The sequence below is a fragment of the Saccostrea cucullata genome, unplaced genomic scaffold (genome assembly GCF_032062105.1).
Source record: "Saccostrea cucullata isolate Sc308-1 unplaced genomic scaffold, CSIRO_AGI_Scuc_v1 ctg2937, whole genome shotgun sequence".
Classification (NCBI taxonomy): domain Eukaryota; kingdom Metazoa; phylum Mollusca; class Bivalvia; order Ostreida; family Ostreidae; genus Saccostrea; species Saccostrea cuccullata.
In genome coordinates, this window is record NW_026937272.1 from 1,373 (window position 1) to 19,624 (window position 18,252).

Here is an 18,252-nt window from a genome sequence, read left to right on the forward strand (position 1 = left end):
TCTCGTCTTTGCACCACATTGTCTGTATAAAGTTGGTAAAATGGAAAAACTGAAAATTGTCCCCGGCCACAAATATCAAGATGTCCGCTTACATTTATTTTACGGTATTCAGGTTGGTTAATGTGCTGTTTGTGTATGCGGATACGTGTACGTAGTGTGGTTCCAGTTTCCCCAATATAGAATTGTTCACATCCTGCACATGTAATACAATAAATAACGTTTTTCGACTTGAAATAATAAAAGAACTCATATTATAATATGATAATATATATATTTATATACATATATCTGTGTGTGTGTGTATGTGTGTCTGTGTCTGTGTGTTTTAACTTTGACTCTATAATTGTTACCTCTATTAGCAGTGTGGCGTCATTGCAATGTTGTTGACGTTATTTATATAAATTAAAATGACAAACTCAAACTTCTATCTCAAGTGCTTTCGCCCCATGCGGGCTCATCATTTGATGGGGCGAAAGCGCTTTAGATAAAAGTTTTATCTCTATACCAAGGAAAAATAATTTTTTGAATATATATTCTTCTCAAAATTGCAACTCTGTTATTTGAAAATGGTGTTATAAGTTTATGAAAGAAAGAAATATAAATTTGATGGCAAAAATCAAATTAGGTTTTAACCAGCTCGTACTCCATTTAAATTAAATTGCAAGTAAAATGTTTAATATCTTTTTAGGTCACCTGAGTAAACTCAGGTGACCTATTGTATTACATTATTTTTTACTTATGTTATAATGTCGTCGTGCTTGTGTCCGTTAACATTTGAACATTTTCATTTATTCAATTAATTTTGGTTAATCAATGTTTGACATGAATTTCCAATTGATCAAATATAAATTTGGCACAAAGCATCTATGGGTGAAGGGAGAACATAAATTGTCTGAATTTGACAAATGAAAGGTATTTTATGTAAACACAATATGGGAAATTTTAAGTTTTCAAGTTAGGGAAAAATTTGGGGCCAAAACCACTGAAAAATTAATGCAATCTTTAAAATATCTTATATCATATACTGTGTGTGTGTGACATCAAGCTGTGTGTCAAACTATTTGCATGATTGTAACCAGCAATGTTGTCGTTATTTATATAAATTGTGAAATTCATGGCCCTGGGGTCAGGGGTTCTAGTGCTAGGGCGGGGCTAATAAAAGTTTTAGGTAGTACCAAGGAAAAAAATGCATATATATTCTTTGAAAATCTTCTTCTTTGAAAATGGTGTATATAAGTTTATAAACCAAAAGAAATACATAATTATGATGAGCAAGAGTGCATAAAAATAAATTTCTTTACCAAAATTGTGAATTTTAATTTTTGTTATTAATATTTCAAAAGGTCAGGGGTTCTGGTGTTAGATGTACCCGCAAATGCGTTAACATTATATAGTGAAAATATATGAATTCTTTGAAAATCTTAGAATTCTGCTGCTCCTGGGTATTATTAGATATAAACTAATAGTTTACATAGTTATGATGAACAAGAGTGCCTCTACCAAAATTTAAAAATTTAAAATGGCCCAAATTAGAACCTTCTGGTTACTTGATCATACACCAGGTTAAAATACTTAGCCAAAAGTGGCACATTTTTAAAAGATTTTATAGTGAAAATACATGAATTCTTTGAAAATCTTCTTCTCTGCTCCTGGGTATTCGCCAGCATAAACGTTAACGTCATATTTTTAGTTATGATGAACAATAGTGCCTCTACCAAAATTGTGAATTTATATGTCCCCAGGGTCATCTGTCGGGTTTCAGATGCTGGGTTTTAGGGTGGGGGTCAATCTTTTTAAATAATTATATAGTGAAATGCATAATTCTTGATGACCAACATGCTATCCTTTGCTCCTGGTGTACAATATACTTGGTTAATGATCTAATTACATATTATAGGCCAGGATTTATTTTCTTTTTAGGGTTTTACAGAAACCCTCCAGATCAAGGTTTTGAATTTTCAGAAAAAAAATAAAAACAATTTTTTTCTGAATCAAACATATATCAGAAAAAAATCATATTAGCCTTTTTTTCGAATAGAAATTTCAAGTTTACAGAACTCGCATGTTTTTACGTGTGGTTGATATTGAAACGGCGGGTAAATAAAGACTAAATATTGATTTGTATGTTTTGGAATTTGGATGTAAAATTGGCATTTATAAATGTATTTTGTGCCATTCAAAACGTTTCTAAATGTTAAAAGGACAAATAAAATGCTGAACATAATGTGACTTTGTTGCAAAATGACATTCTGAATAAATGGAGATAATCTATTTAAGTTTTTTTTATCATCTGGTTTCAAAAGTATCTGCATTACCAATTATAGTTTCCTGCCTGCAAGTATAAGGTTTTTTAATAAAAAAACATGTAAATTCCAATTTAATAATTCCGCAAAAAAAAAAATCATTGAAACAAAATACAAATATTTTGCATATTGCATTAACTTTGCACAATATTTAGGTCTCTGTTATAGCTTACAGTAAAAAAAAATCATATTAATACTAAAAAAAGTTTATCAAAGTTTGCATCAGATGTATAGAGAAAATAAAACTATGGGAGAAGTTAAGTCCATTTGAGGAAGAATTTTAGGCATCAAGTAAATTTTAGAACAATATATTACACATATCACCTAATACAGATTAAAAAAATCTTTTGAATATACTTTTAAAATAATATAAATGTGACTTTTAAAGAATTGTTTTTAAAATATATTAAAAATTAACATCACAAAATATATATAACATTTGCCCAAACTGGCAGATGATCAAAATTGATGAAATAAGCAATTAAATTACTACTTTCCTATTTGTAATTTTTTTATTTGTAAGCATTATGTGTCCAGTGGTAAGGAAAACTGTTATAAATTGATTATTATAAAAAGAATGTACAAATGTTCATAATTGATTTATCAAATAAAAAAAAATTAATTTCCTTCTCCTTCAGGACTTTTTTATTAAAAGTTCATAAAAACCTGCAAACAAAAAAAGATGCTGGCCTTATAATAAATTTTAAAGGGGCCTCTAAAATTCAAAATAGATAATTTCAGGTTATTTGATGCTTTATTCACATTTATCACATTTCATTTATGATTTGACGTTAAAAATAGATTAATGCTTTGAAATCTGCCCTTTGATAAGCAATGGTGCCAGTATAAATTATCTTCAATATTTGTGAATTTCATGGCTTTTGGATTTTAAAACACGAACCATGGCAAAAATCAAAAGTTTTACATGATACTCCATTTAAATTAAATTGCAAGTAAAATGTTTAATATCTTTTTACATATGCATGCCCTAATATACAAACCCTAAAAGAAAGACAAACATACACAATTTCTTTATCGTGTAAACATGAAAAACATTTTATTTAAAAATAGTTAAAAAAATAAAAAATCTAGAATTCTTACGATAGAGTCACTCTTCATTTCGACTCCATATTTAGTGGACACCTGTGCCTTTATCACCTTCAAATACTTCTCTCGTTTCAGTTTGAGTGCATTTTCACGCTTAAATGTGCTGGTTGTGACAATGTCCCCATCTAGGAGTGATGGTGCAAAATATTTTACGGTCTTCCCCGTTGACGAAAATTTACTGCTTATTGGCCTGCTTTCATAGTCCTCTAGTATGTGGAGTCGAACATTCTGAAAAAAATTAAACATTCAATTTTCTGGAGCGTTATTTCATTTAAAATCATTTTCTGTATATGAAGTGAATGGAAATCCATTGCATTCAAAACACAATTACACGGACAGGGTGCCAAAAGGTTCAAGCATGCGTTTTAGTTTGACGTCACAATTGTTGAACGCCGAGGAAGTGCAATTTCATAAGCCAAATTAAAAAAAATAACGCTCACATTGATCAGAAGCTGTTACCGCTGGCTCTTCCAGTAACTGTAGCTTACACGAAAGATAATACATAAATCACATTTGCAGTCAAGGTAGAGAGTTAAAAAATGTAAATATAAGCAATGAATCATTTAAATAAATATCAGCCTGATGAGAATATAAACAAGTGACTGCAATAAAAAGTGTACTTTTTAAAATGGTGCTGTTTATGAAAAGAAATATACATAAGAATACCGTATAAGTGGAAATATTAGCCAGACGCAAATTTAGCGATTTGTCCTTAAAAATGGTATTTATTTTTAGCGAGAAGTAATTTTAGCGATTTTAAAATGCTCACAAAAGAAGCTATTACAATTTAAACGAAGTTTTATTTTTTAGCGGTATTTAATTTTACCGATCTCAGAACCCTCGCTAATAATGCCAAAATAAAATCCTCGCTAAAAATTCTGCTTATACTTCTTTTTCCAAAAATCACATTGTGTTAATGCTTTGCTTCATTCTAAAATGCACACAAAATATAATTATTTTAGGTGCAACGATATCAAGTAATACAAAGTATACACATTACATAATAATTAAAATTACTTTATATTCGCGATAACTTTTTGCGTATCTAAGCGACTCTGCTCAGAATTTTATTAGCTTATATGCAGCAATATTACAATTTGTGAAAATGTTGTCTCGCTAATGTGTACCAAATACCAATCTCGCGAACTTATTTTGGTATAAATTGTACTGTATCATATTCAAAACAAAATTTACGTATAAAAGTATTCTAGAGTATCACTTTTCCATTTTTTCTCTATCATATCTTAATGGTAACGAAAAACGTTTCTTTTTAATTAAGATGTGCAATGAACAGGGAAGAATTGTTTTACTCTTGTGTAGTAGAAATAAATGTCGCTGTAATGAAAACCAGGGCATAAAAGTAATAGCTTCCAAGGCCTTCCTGATCAAGCGTTAATCTTAAATTTCCTCTTTGTATCAAAAACATTTTAATCACCCTTGCGGATAACGTATTTTCCGACGTAATGTTACATTTAGTTTCCATAAAAAAACAAAAAGTCGTGACCGATTAATCATTTATCCTCTAGATGACTATGTGCCATTTCAGTCTGACACTTTATGCATGTAATGAAATAGTGAAGAGATAATGCCCCTTACTTTCAACGACGAATGTTTTTGCACATATCGAATACTTTTTTTTAAGAATTATCCATTTAAAATCAATCCTTACTGTTAATGTGCGAACCAAAAAATGTCACAGCTAAAGCTCATAAAGTAAAAGCCATCCAATTTGCACTTCGGCGAAACTTGCATTTCCCGTCGAATACCCGTCCTTTAAAAAAATTGCAAAGTCAGGGAGTTAACACGAAGATATAAACAAGTTTTGACAAAGAAACGAAGAAATCGATTCATTCATTATTGTTATAGCAGAGTTTTGGATAAAGTATTTTCGATTTGAGTTATTCCTCGTGGCACATGTTGTAGGTCAAACTAAGCAAACAAAATAGATGTCTAGATCTGTGAGTGAATGCTCTGGCATTGGCAAAGCTCCCGCTCTGAACTGAATATACCCTCTCATTTTGACGAATATTTCGCATAAAATTTGATAGAGACAGACGCACGGATAAAAAAAAATTTGACATCGTATTTCTATAAAAAATGTATACCACTATGTGACATGCTTAAACTTATGCAACTGCGATGAGTAGTTCTTTAGGAAACTATGACGAAAATGTTACGGACAAACAGAAAGACGGGTTGACAGACAAACACGCAATGGTGAAATAGTTTACCTCTGCTCAATCCGAGATCGAGTATGTTGACAGACAAACACGCGATGGTGAAATAGTTAACCTCTGCTCAATCCGAGATCGAGTATCAAGTTCGAAACTTAGGGAATAACTATCTTGTAATTTGGTATTTGCGACCGTTAATGCTGATTTAACGGTCACAAACTGAGTTTTACCGGCGACGCAGAAAATTGAAAAATCTCGAATAACCCCGGCCCGGGTTTACTTACCTAATTTTACCAACACTCGTAGCGAACACCCTGCCACCTAGCTAGCATTATAATGCCGCACTAAATTCGGACAACTTGTATTCGTTTTCATTTAATATGCTTCATTGTTTGCGTGATTAAATTGACGTTTGTAATAGAGATAATCGTAATAATTTTTATAAGAAACTGTATCAATTTAAAAGAAAATAGAACGAATCTAAAAGAATAAAGCAACATAGAAGTAAGGACAAAACGAAGAATGATAAAATTTCAAAGTGAAATGTAACAAGCTAATTCAGAGAATTCGTGTCCCCCGCTTAGGGAAAAAGTCGGATCCCCCTGACTGAATTTGTAGAATTATTAAATGTATACATGTATACTGAAGCAAATAAAATACATGTATGTCAATATGCATATAAAGATTTGATTGCTTATTCTTTATGATTCTTTTTATATGGAATATTTATCACACTGTAATGATGATTTTATAACCTCATAAATTTTTCATTTCGCATGCTGAATACTATCATTTAGTAAAAAAAAAAAAAAAAAAAGAAAAGTATTTTAAAAAAAGAAAAAAAAAGAGGATCGACCGAGATTCGATCCCGGGACCTCTCACATGCGAAGCGAGAGACATACCACTAGACCACGGAGTCGCTTTAAATGATATCAAGTATATGCAGAACTGAAGTCACATACATGTATATATTCATGTTTTCATGTTCGGTATTCTCAAAATTTTACACAACCCATGGTGTTTGATTTATTTAGCCTATATTAAACAGTTCTAATAGATGTAATAAGAACATAAAGTCCGTTTTATACCTGTTTTATACGCAATAACTCTCCTCATGCCCCTGTGCTAAAAATAGCGACATGTAATACTATAAATACTAATAAAACAAACGGGGCAGGGCACTTTGAGAGGGGTGAGAGAGGTCCTAGGGAGTTTTGGTATAAAATTACATTGAATAAGCTCAAAATCTTCTTGAAATATCGCCCGGAAATGATAGTGTTACACACAGAGAGAATGTATAAATTTACGACCTTGAACTTTGACCTTTTGACCTCAAAATCAATAGGGGTCTTCATTAGGCCACAGGGAGTTGTTATGTAAAATTTCATTGCAATCGCTCAAATGGTTCTAGAGATATCGCGTGGAAACGAAAGTGTTATAACAGACAGAATTTGCTTATTTATGACCTTGACCTTTGACCTTTTGACCTCAAAATCAATAGGGTTCTTCTTTAGTCCATAGGGAGTTGCTGTGCTAAATTTCATTGCAAATGCTCAAAGGGTTCTCGAGATATCGTGTGGAAACGAAAGCGTTACAGACAGACAGAAAGACGGACGGACGGACGGACAAACCCAAATTAATATCCCCCACTTTTCAAGCGGGGGACAATAAAGACGAATATGAAAACAATAAAGTGACATATAGTTACGATAATAACAAAGAATAAAGAAGATGGCAGAATAAGAATAAAAACAAGATAAATAGACTTTTGGCGGTAATTCCCTTCCATATTTCTGGTACAGGGGTTCTTGAGAAGATTTTTCAAGTTTTTTCCTAAATATTTCAATGTAAAACTTGAATTCCCTATTCTGGTCCCGCTTATTTAGCATTTACAAGACCCCGAGATTCTTACACATTAGTTTCAGCTTTTGTAGTCCTGTGGTTCTTACGAAGATTATTTCAGTTTAAAACCTGGATTCCCCATTGTGGCCCCGCCCTACCCCCGGGGGTCATGATTTGAATAATTTAGAACCTACACTACCCCAGGATGCTTCCACACAACTGTCAGCTTTTCTGTTTTATTATTTGCATCATTTTCAGTGAAATTAGGTCAAAATTATATACCAATCCGGGCATCCATTTTTTGTTTGTATCATCTGTCCTTAAGAAGATAATTTCAATGTAAAACCTGGATTCCCCATTGTGGCCCCGCCCTATCCCCGGGGCCATGATTTGAACAATTTAAAACCTACACTACCCCAGGATGCTTCCACATAAGTTTCAGCTTTTTTGGTCCAGTGGATCTTGAGAAGATTTTAATAACCCCGCCTTATTTCTGTCTTTTCTGGTTTATCTCCCCTTGGAAGGGGACTTGGTCCTTCATTTTAACAATTTAACAAGTCCCCTCATCCAAGGGTGCATTGTACCAAGTTTGGGTAAAATTGGCCCCAGTGCTTGTTAAGAAGGAGTTGAAAATGTGAAAAGTTTTGTGACGAACGGTCGGACAAAGGGTGATCAGAAAAGCTCACTTGAGCTTTCAGCTCAGATTAGCAAAAAACTATATCAAGAATGATTTTTGTAGTACTATATATTCCAATCAAGCCGGTAGAGAAAAGTAATTTGGCACAAAATCCTGAATTGAATTTTAATGAAAAATCAATAAACATGCTTTTCGGCATAGAAGATGCGTTGAATGATCATTTTCTCACTAATTACTTTATTTCAATGCACTGAAGTACAAAATCACTTTACTACATGGCTTAAACGATTATAGCTTACTTCAGTTTGTACGACGTAAAAATTATTTTGCAAATGGAATTTATACAGACATACATAAAACTTAACACTTTTACACGATTTACGTTGTAAATAAAACCTAAAACGAGGGAACCACTGCACCTGAAAACTTTGAGCGTCGATTTTTTAAAAATTACGTTATAAATCGCTAAAATTAACGTTGATCGACAAACAAGCCCAATGAAAGCTTGCTTACAGCGTGCATATTTTTTAAGACTGTCACAGAATTATTTCATATATATTGTGCATTTTACGTGGGAAGAAAATTTGATGGTACAAGAAAAAGTATTGTGTCACTGTACACAGGGTCACTATCAACGCAGATTTTAACCCCTTGTTTCTTAGACTTTTACAGCAAACATTGGCTTCTTGTACATTGTAAGCTGTATACAGGCTTTTCATGGTACGATTGAAGGAAATGGATACAGCTTCACAACCATTCTCGGTAAATTATGACATCACGCACGAGTCAATGACTCTTTGTCATTGCCTTAATCCAAAGCCTGAAAATCTATCAACCGAAGAATAGATAAGCAGAATGTGCGATAATTCCAGAATATTTTTGTCTTCCTCAACATTTTAAGCATCAGGGACGGGAATTGTGTTTCTCCTAAAAAGCGTGATCGGCGCAGATTGTTGATGGTTGAGCATTAATAAAATTACAACTGTAACGTCAATTGATTCTCATAAAAAACAAAATTTGACTTTGTGGCAGCTAACTCCAAAAATATGGAGGAAATTAAGTTTTGGCATATTGTATATGCAGATACTGGAATATTACGAACTACATTTAGCGGAAATTCAAAGCCAGAAAACTGAAGAATTCATGCATGCTAATATAACGCAATAGTATCTCGAACGACTTTTTCATGTTAAGGGAGCTTGTGGGATTTAACTCTAAGAAAAATACAGGAAAATATGTTATCTGCTTTAAATTAATACGCTTACTTTCTGCAAAAACAGTAAATATATAATACCTCAGACATTAGTATAATCTTGAAATGTAAAGAATTTTGATGGACGAATTTTATTTTGCAGACGAGGCCATGTTTAGAGATAATTATTTCTAAAGATGTGCGTGTGTCCCATCAAAAACATTCAAGTCAACTGTCTTGCTGGGAATCAAATTTGATTACCTTTGATCTTTTGCGAATATATTCAAATACACTTGGGAAATCCAAGATCGTGGGTTCATAGATTTTATTATATTCTTCAGAGATATAAATTGCTTTTGGAGTTGTAATTGTTCTGTAGATGTCTTGGGAAGCTAAGTTAAACGATAAGAACAAGGTGTTAGTTAGCAATAATGACAAGATACACTGACTTTTGAATTGATTCAGAAGTACTGTGCTCTTATATAGTCGTAGAAATCGAATATTGAATTTTGTGGACGCCAGAAAGACTCGAGAGTTGTAATGGTCTGAAGGTGATTTAAATGAGTGACATCTCGGAAGTTTCGCTCATTATATTTCCGCTACGTTGTCCATCAGTACCACGTGCTGTCTCGAAGAGATAAAGCAAGTCACTAATCAATTTTTAACAAAACCAAGGATCGGCCATTATTTATTATCACGGACATAGAAGCATAACGTGATTTGTGGCTCCACCATGACTTCCACATTATCTTACTTTGTTTTGCAAAATACACCGCAAGGTCCAGGCGGAAATGCAAGTAATATCAGTGTAAAACATCTTTTCATTTTGAAACAACCAATGTATATGATTGCTATATATTCGATTGCCTACTGCGTTGTGTTTTTGTGTGCTCTTTTTGGAAACCTTTTGGTGGTAACAGTTGTGTTTAGATACAAGGCCATGCGGACAGTGACCAACTGCTTTATTGTTAACCTAGCCGTAGCGGATATTCTTGTTGCAGTTTTTAATCTTCCAATCACCTTGTTGTCAAATTTTTACTTAGGTAAGTTTAATTGTACCAAGCCGACATTCTTTTTTTGTAAAGCAACAGCACGAGGAAACAATTACGACTGTTAAAACAAATAAACTGTTTAAGTTTCATTAAGAAAAACAACTTGAAGCTGGAATGATATAACACTGAGTAATTTATTATACCCCCTTCGAAAGAAGGAAAAGCATATTGCTTTGCTGCTGTCGGTCGGTCTGTCTATCGGTCCACCATCAGTTTCCGTTCACCTTCCACGCAGAGGTTGCACATATTGCAACAATGAAATTTGGTATACGAATGTATCATAAGAATATCTAGGTATAAGGTCTCTTCCGAAGGATCGGTCTTCACGTCTCACAGTGGAGTTCCAGGGTTCGACATTAACGTTAGTCCGTTAGTCTCAGACTAATACATTTTCATTCGGACTAATAAAATTTGTGGCTATTTTAATTAACTTAGTCCAAACGGACTAATAAAGTTTTCTAATGAAAAAAAATAGAATTTACAGCTGTTCAATTCTCGACAACTTTCACTGGAAAACCTTGTAATGTATTTTTTAGCTTTCTAGCTTATTGGCGGGAAGATAAGTAATTCTGAGTCAACTTGGCGCTTAATTTTAGGACTCATTGGTATGCAAGTAAATCATGATTAAAGCCACTTAATCCGAAACAGGCACATATTATCTTACACAATAAAAGTACTTCACTACATAGAAAATATATAAAAATAGATAATAAGACTGATTTGATAGTTTATTACAACAATCCTTACGAGGAAAACATAGATCAAAAACCTTACTGACAAACAGAAGTTCCTGACGGGAAGTCAAGATCTGTCGTGGTCACCTTTGAAAAAAAATAAATTTATCGGTTATATCTAATTATGAAGAACAAACCAGAGTATTTTTTTTCATTGTCATAATATATCTGTTAAAATTAAGAAAGTAATTGAATATAAACCACAGTAATTTTATATTAATATGCACATTTAAAAGAATAAAGGAAAGTCAGATATTTTTTTAAAATTTTTTTTTAAAAGGAAGTTTAGTAACGAAGGCTAAAAAGTAAAATATTGTCCGAGTCAGGTACAAGTACTTTGTTGTGGAAAAAAAAAAATTCGGGTTTGTTCTTCATAATGAGATATATGCGATAAATGTAATTTTCACGCCATTGCAAATAGCGATATCATCATAGGATTATTTTTTGTGTGACCCAACAAAAATTATTTTTTTTAACTTTTGAATTTTAGTACCTTTTAAAAGAAAAAGACTTTGGGGATATAATTTGACATAAGTTGAAACAATTTATGGACAATTATTTTTCAAGATCGTGTGATTTCAACGAAACACTGTATAAAACATTTCATGTAAATGCTTTGTTTATTTAAAAAAAAAACCATTGCAATGCTAATTCTATTTATTTATTTATATTTTTCACGGACTCATAAAATTGCCCGCGGACTATTAAAAGTAAAGAAGCACTAGTCCGGCCAGACCAAAGCCTAAAAATGTAAGTGTCGAACCCGCGATGTAAGGATCACCTCGCTTCGCGAATCTAGAGCAGATGCTCTAACCACTGCGCCATGCGGGCGATTAATCATAAGAATATCTTTTTTCAAATTCTGTTTTTGGTACGATCAAGCCCATTTTGGATAGAGTTATGCCCCTTGGACTTAGAAAATTCAAATTATTTGCAGTGCCTGTTCATTTTCTTTGCAGAGCTTGCTTATATTGAAATGGAATTTGGTTTACATATTAAACAAAAGCTTAAGAATATGTTTTGGGTATGATCAACCATTTTGGATGGAGTTAGGCCCCTTGGACTTAGAAAAATTCCAATCATTTGGGGAGGGAGCATAAGTGTTTTACAAACAACTCTAGTTGATGTTACTTAGGCGGTCTAGAATTATGTCTTTGAGACAGATGAACAAAGACGTACGTGTTCCTTCTCCAAAATCAATGAAAACATATCCCATAACGTTTAAATGATGGCATAACGGAACACATATGATCATTATGTCTTAATATTTTAGATATTTGCATCATTTATTTGCACATTAAGTCAGTAACCGAATATTTTTTAAGCAAGTTCTTGATAATTTAAAGAAAGATTTTGGTGTAGAATGTCAGAATATCCTGGAAATTTCGTTTGGAATTCTTTTCTGGTTTGCCATCTGGAAGGCATGAAATATGGTGATCTAGTACAATTGTCCATGGCTATGGCAGCAAAGTTGTTTTCCATCGTTGGGCTTGGTTGGTCGAACATATCACTGGGGAACTTGCTAGCTGGAGAGGTTTGTGATCAGACCATTGCAAAATATATGCAGTGGCCCCAGGCGTTGTTATACCCTTAGGATTCAACCACCATTTATGACCGCGTAGTTTGGGCTCAAAAAATGTGTTGTTGTTGATCGGACAAGAGGGAACGTCGGCAGGGAAATGAGTGGCGCTGTGGCGGGAGTAGTAGAGCCGAATTCCTAGGTATCTTCCCAATGTTACATATAGAAGTCCAAAGTAAAGAGAAATATATGGTTTCGGATTTTATTAAAGATAAGTCCAAACGATGGAAATGAGCACTTTTATGAAACAACAATAAACAGTAACCAGTTGGACATGGCCATAGCCTCCAAACTGTTAAAAGTAGAAATAGAACATGAAGGGGAACGAGTCGGACGTGGCCAGTAGTACACCCAGCCTTCGAACTGAAATGTAAAGTTTGACGATGTTGCATGTATTTATAAGGAATTGAAGAATTAGTTTAAAATGACAGGTGTTGACAATGAGTAAAAGTAATGCATAACATTAATGTAATGCTTTGATAGTATGGACATAAAGAACACCGAAAAATAAATGAGTACATAATATTTCTATAAGGGATTAAACGGTCCTTGGGCATTAACACTCTGTCCCTCATTCAGTAATTAAAAAAAGGAACACTTTAATAACGTAATAACGATTTGTAAAATAAAAATTTTAAAACTAAATTATTTCATTAAATATCACATTGTAACAAAAATTAAATATAACATTGAGAGTCCAAAATGAATTATGAATAACACGGTGAATTTCATACGGTGATAGTTATAGCATTCCTGCTCCTATGTAAAATAAGTATGGTTAAACCTAGCTGCAGGAGCAGAGAGCTATAGATCCATGCGTTGTAAAAACCTTCGATTAACGGCGCCAATTTTTGTTGCTCACTCAGGTATTATTTCTATATTTTGTTTACCCAAGCTTTATAAATGATATTCGATAATTAACAATAATTTAACTCCTATTCCTAAATGTTTTTTTACCTTTCAACGGTTCATTTAGATCAAGAGGGACCGTTTGTGGAAGTGGACGTAAAAAATAGGAATCTTTTAAAACGACATTCCAAATCCAAAGAGGACTATTTCGGATCGTTGAAAAGTAAATAAAGTATCAATAATTGGAGTAAAATATAATATGATTAATTATCGCATACCATTGTAGGAGTGTAAAAAAGCATAAACTACGAGAAATATACCTGAAATGATGCGACAAAAAATCGGTTTTAACAACGCATGGATCTGTAGCTCTCTGCTTTATCTGTCCGAATTTTATCAAGCAGAGAGCTACAGTTCTGAAGCTAGGTTAAACTGTGCCGGAAAGTGATCTGATAGAATGATCAAGGCATTGACACGGAACGGGATTTTGGGCAAAAGGGAGGTCTTGTCAAAAGATGTATATATAGCACTCTGTTCAAAAATGTCTGCCAAAGCCAAAGGAAGAAGTTTTTGCTGACATTTTATGACAAAACAATAATAATTCCCTATACTTTGTATTTAAAGTGCACTAGCTGTGCCTTTCATTATGTGTTTCACCGTCAAGTGTTGGGGGAGCGTGGGGTATGTGAGCTAGCTCACTTTTTCTTTCATTTCTTTGGTCAAAAACTCCTTACTTCGCGACTAGAACAGACGCTCCAACCACATTGACTGCGCCACGCGGGCAACTAGGAAATATGTAGATATAATCCTGTAGACAATAAGTATGTTCTATTGGTATTTCTAAAAAAAAATACCTTGTGCTGAAAATGGTCATATCAATGTCAAATCAATTAATATATAATGCAACGTTAACTTTCAAGGTACAAGCACTTACCACAGAACAAACCATTCCTTGAAAGGCCATGTTATACAAGTATCTTTGACTCGTTGCCCTTTCTCCCTAGCCTAGTGATTTTTCTCTCTCACGAGAAAATTCCTATTTGGATGTAAGTGACTTCAACTCTTCCTTCTTGTAAGGGTATTGTCCAATTGATAAGTGGAAAGATTTTCGTATGGCTCACTGCTGTTTTAGCTTATGCGATAGTAGTACGTCTGTCCGTCTGTCTGTCTTAACAATTTTTCAAAATGCTCCTCCTCTAACAGTTTTGGTCTGATTTCAAGGTAACTTTGCACACAAGTAGACTATACTAAGATACATAATTCTGTATATTGGTTTTGATCTGAGACTGTATATACTGATGTCCCGTGTTGGCACGAAACAAATCTCTCCCTGCTCAATGGTCCTGAGTGCCGAGTAGAGGACAAAATTTGCAGCTCTCCACCGGCAAGTGGTGGCGTCTCCATATGAGTGAAAAATTCTCGAGTGCAACGTTAAACAACATACAATCAATCAATCATGAATTTATGTGCTGAAACTTTTTCCTATACGTTTGCTAGCTGACAGGAAGAAGCTCCTTTCGATTTGTTTTCATCAATGTTTGAAAATTTTGGTCACTTGATTTTGGATTCAACTGCTTTTATTTTTTGTCCTTGGAGCTAATGACTCGCTGTACACGTATATCAAGACTGACCCGGCTTTTTCGAGATCATTTACGTTGTTTAAAGCGTCTTCTTCCGAAGATATGTTAGAACAAGTTTCTTGTGCTAGTCAAACACTTCTCATAGACTCGTACCTCGTAACTTAATACTCAAGTTCCATTGGATAACGTTTCTGAATCTTATTTGCATATCTTATTATACCCCTTCTCCGAAGGAGAGGGGGTATACTGTTTTACTCTTGTGTGTCTGTACCTAATTTAATTTCGTATCAGTTTTCTCAGCACCTATTCGTCGCAGATGCTTGAATTTTTTAACACATTACCACAATCTTATCTGATATATGTCATATGGTTGGATTCATTTTTGTCCAAATCCTACGTCAACCATCTGTTTATCCGTGCGTTTGTCTATACCATACATAACAATAATTGTTACAGTTTTCTCATCAACTTCTCATCGCAGATGCTTGAAATTTTATCACACTCTTTGTTGAGGCATATCATATGGTGGGATTCATTTTTGTTTGAATCCATTGTCAACTTCCTGTTTATCCGTGCGTCTGTCCGTTTCATACATTATTAACAAAATTTCGTCGCAGTTTTTTCAGCAACTATTCATCGCAGATGCTTGAAATTTTAACACAATCTTCTCTGATGCATGCAATATGATGGGATTAATTTTTGTTCAAATCCATTTTGAACTTCCTGTTTATCCGTACGTCAGTCTGTACCATACATAACAAATTTTCATAGTATTTTTATCAGCATCTACTCATCCAAGATGCTTAAATTTTTAGCACATTCTTTTGTGAGGCATGACATATGATGGGATTCAATTTTGTTCAAATGTGAAGTCAACTTGTTTATCTAAGCATCTGTCCGTAACATACATCATAAATTTTTGTCACAGATTTCTCAACAAATGAGGATTAGTTTTGAAAATTAATAAACTTTCATACCTTAAGGGAACTTCATAGAAATCAAGACAATAAATATGACATTCATCATACACGATTCAGTTATAGGGATATCTGATAAAGATATATAAATGGCGGGAATTTTTATTAGAGATTCCCATTTTAAGGTGAAAGTTGGAAAATTGTAACTGTATTTACGTATTTATGTGTAATTTATTGATATGATTTTCATTTACAAAATCACAAAATGTGTTATATTACACCAGCAATAATATGCATAAAACAAACCACGTGTTAAATATCTATTTTCACACGAGAATTCTCTTTAAAACACTCATAACACCCATACATATCCATGATACTAGTAACAGGTACATGTATTTCAGGTCTAAGCCTTGTGGGTTTTCGAAAAGACTGCATAACGAAATTACATGTTTCACTTTTCTTTAAGGTTGGCCATTTGGTCCTGTTTTGTGCAAAGTGACGCCATACCTCCAAGGTGTCTCTGTATGCGCGTCCGTAAATACCCTGGCAGTCATCGCAGTAGACAGGTAACGTCACTCCGCACCCTGATAAACATGCAAGCTGATCAAGACACACCAAATATCAAGAGCTTTGATACATAATCATTCAAACGGAATACTCCAAATTTTATTTACAGACAGCTTGCATGATATTAGTCATATCTAAGCGACGCAATTCTACGACAAATATTAATTTATTTCATTTTACAGATTTGTCAAAGTCAATCAACTTATTACATCCATAATTCATGATGTTACACCCATAATTCATTTCTTTGTTCTTTTTCCAGATATTTTGCAATCTGTTCACCGTTGAAATACAAACTTGATTCTACAAAACTACGGAAAATTATTATTTGTATCTGGATGACTTCTTGCATAATTATCATTCCATGGGCCGTATTTTACATTGAAGAGGAATATAAATACACAGAAGGAATCATGCTCAATATATGCTATGAAAAATGGCCAAGCGAGATGGCAAGAAATGGTTACTTTTTAGGCGTGATTTTCCTGTGTTGTTATACCATTCCTTTGATACTAATATGCATATGCTACCTAGGAATTTGCGTTAGGGTTTGGAATAGGGAACAACTAGGTGCCAACAGAACAGGGAACAACGTTATTCAAAGATCGAAAGTTAAAGTTGTCAAAATGCTGGCGGTAGTGGTTTTCTCGTTTGCCTTCTCCTGGTTACCTTTATACATAGTAAATATGATCATTTCATTCCATGACACAAATAACAACTTTCTGCACGATACTATCATTCCGTTTGCCCAGTGGTTGGGGTCATCTAATTCCGGCATGAATCCAATTATTTACTGCTTTTTCAGCAGAAAATTTAGAAACGGCTTCCGAAAACTGTTGTGTCCTGCAAGACCTAGTTCAAATACATATAATTTCCGGCGAACTAATACCCCTAAAGGAGGCATACTGTCGGAATCTTCTGGTAACAAACGTTCATATACATTTGTATAAAGACATTTTTCCACTAACCAGCACTTTTGTGAAGAAAACAATTACGATATTGGTAACATTGGAAATTACAACTAGATGCTGTCATGAGACAGTAATACCCGCACTATGGTGTTTGCCTCTAAATATACACTCATTCATATTGGACTTTCCAAGGAAGAAGTCAAAATAATTCTATAATTATCACCGTACATGTATTCGTTAAATTGAACATAAAATTTTCAGATGACCATATCAACTCTGAGCCTCACATATGTATTTTAAAATACTTAATTCATAACCAGTCTGAAATAACAGAATTTAATTAATGATTGAAGTAAATTACTTAATTAGATTCAAATAAATAATTTCCCCATAATTTGGAACTTTTTAAATTTACTTTCTCAACGACATAAAATATTATTTTAGTACAAAGCGTTTTTGATGAATTTATCAAAATGTGCAAACTGATTTAAGTATTTGGTCGGGAAAAAAACCCATTGAAAATACAACCCGATTAATTTGTCAATGCCTATCTCCCCCCCCCCCCCCACACACACACACACACTCTCTCTCACTCTCACATTGTTTAAAAAACATAGTTTAGTTTATTATGATAGTTTGAAATTTGTTCTTGTACTAAACAGTTTTATTTTCTACATTCACATTGGGTTTGCGTCACCCATTATCATATTTATAGATATCACCTCTCGGCACACCTCGGCCAATTCATACTGGCAAAGGAATCAGCAAAGGTTTGTCGAATGAGATTATTTAGCACATGTATGCT

At 33.6% G+C, this 18,252-nt stretch overlaps 1 protein-coding gene across 1 annotated transcript; it reads left to right on the forward strand.

The window, feature by feature from the left end:
• Positions 1-9,988: 9,988 nt before the first annotated feature.
• Positions 9,989-17,514, forward strand: LOC134247682 (neuropeptide SIFamide receptor-like). The gene is made up of 3 exons (XM_062730011.1): positions 9,989-10,298; positions 16,436-16,535; positions 16,799-17,514. The coding sequence occupies exons 1-3, from the start codon at positions 9,989-9,991 to the stop codon at positions 17,484-17,486; spliced, it is 1,098 nt and encodes a 365-aa protein (XP_062585995.1). The 3' UTR covers positions 17,487-17,514.
• Positions 17,515-18,252: the final 738 nt, after the last annotated feature.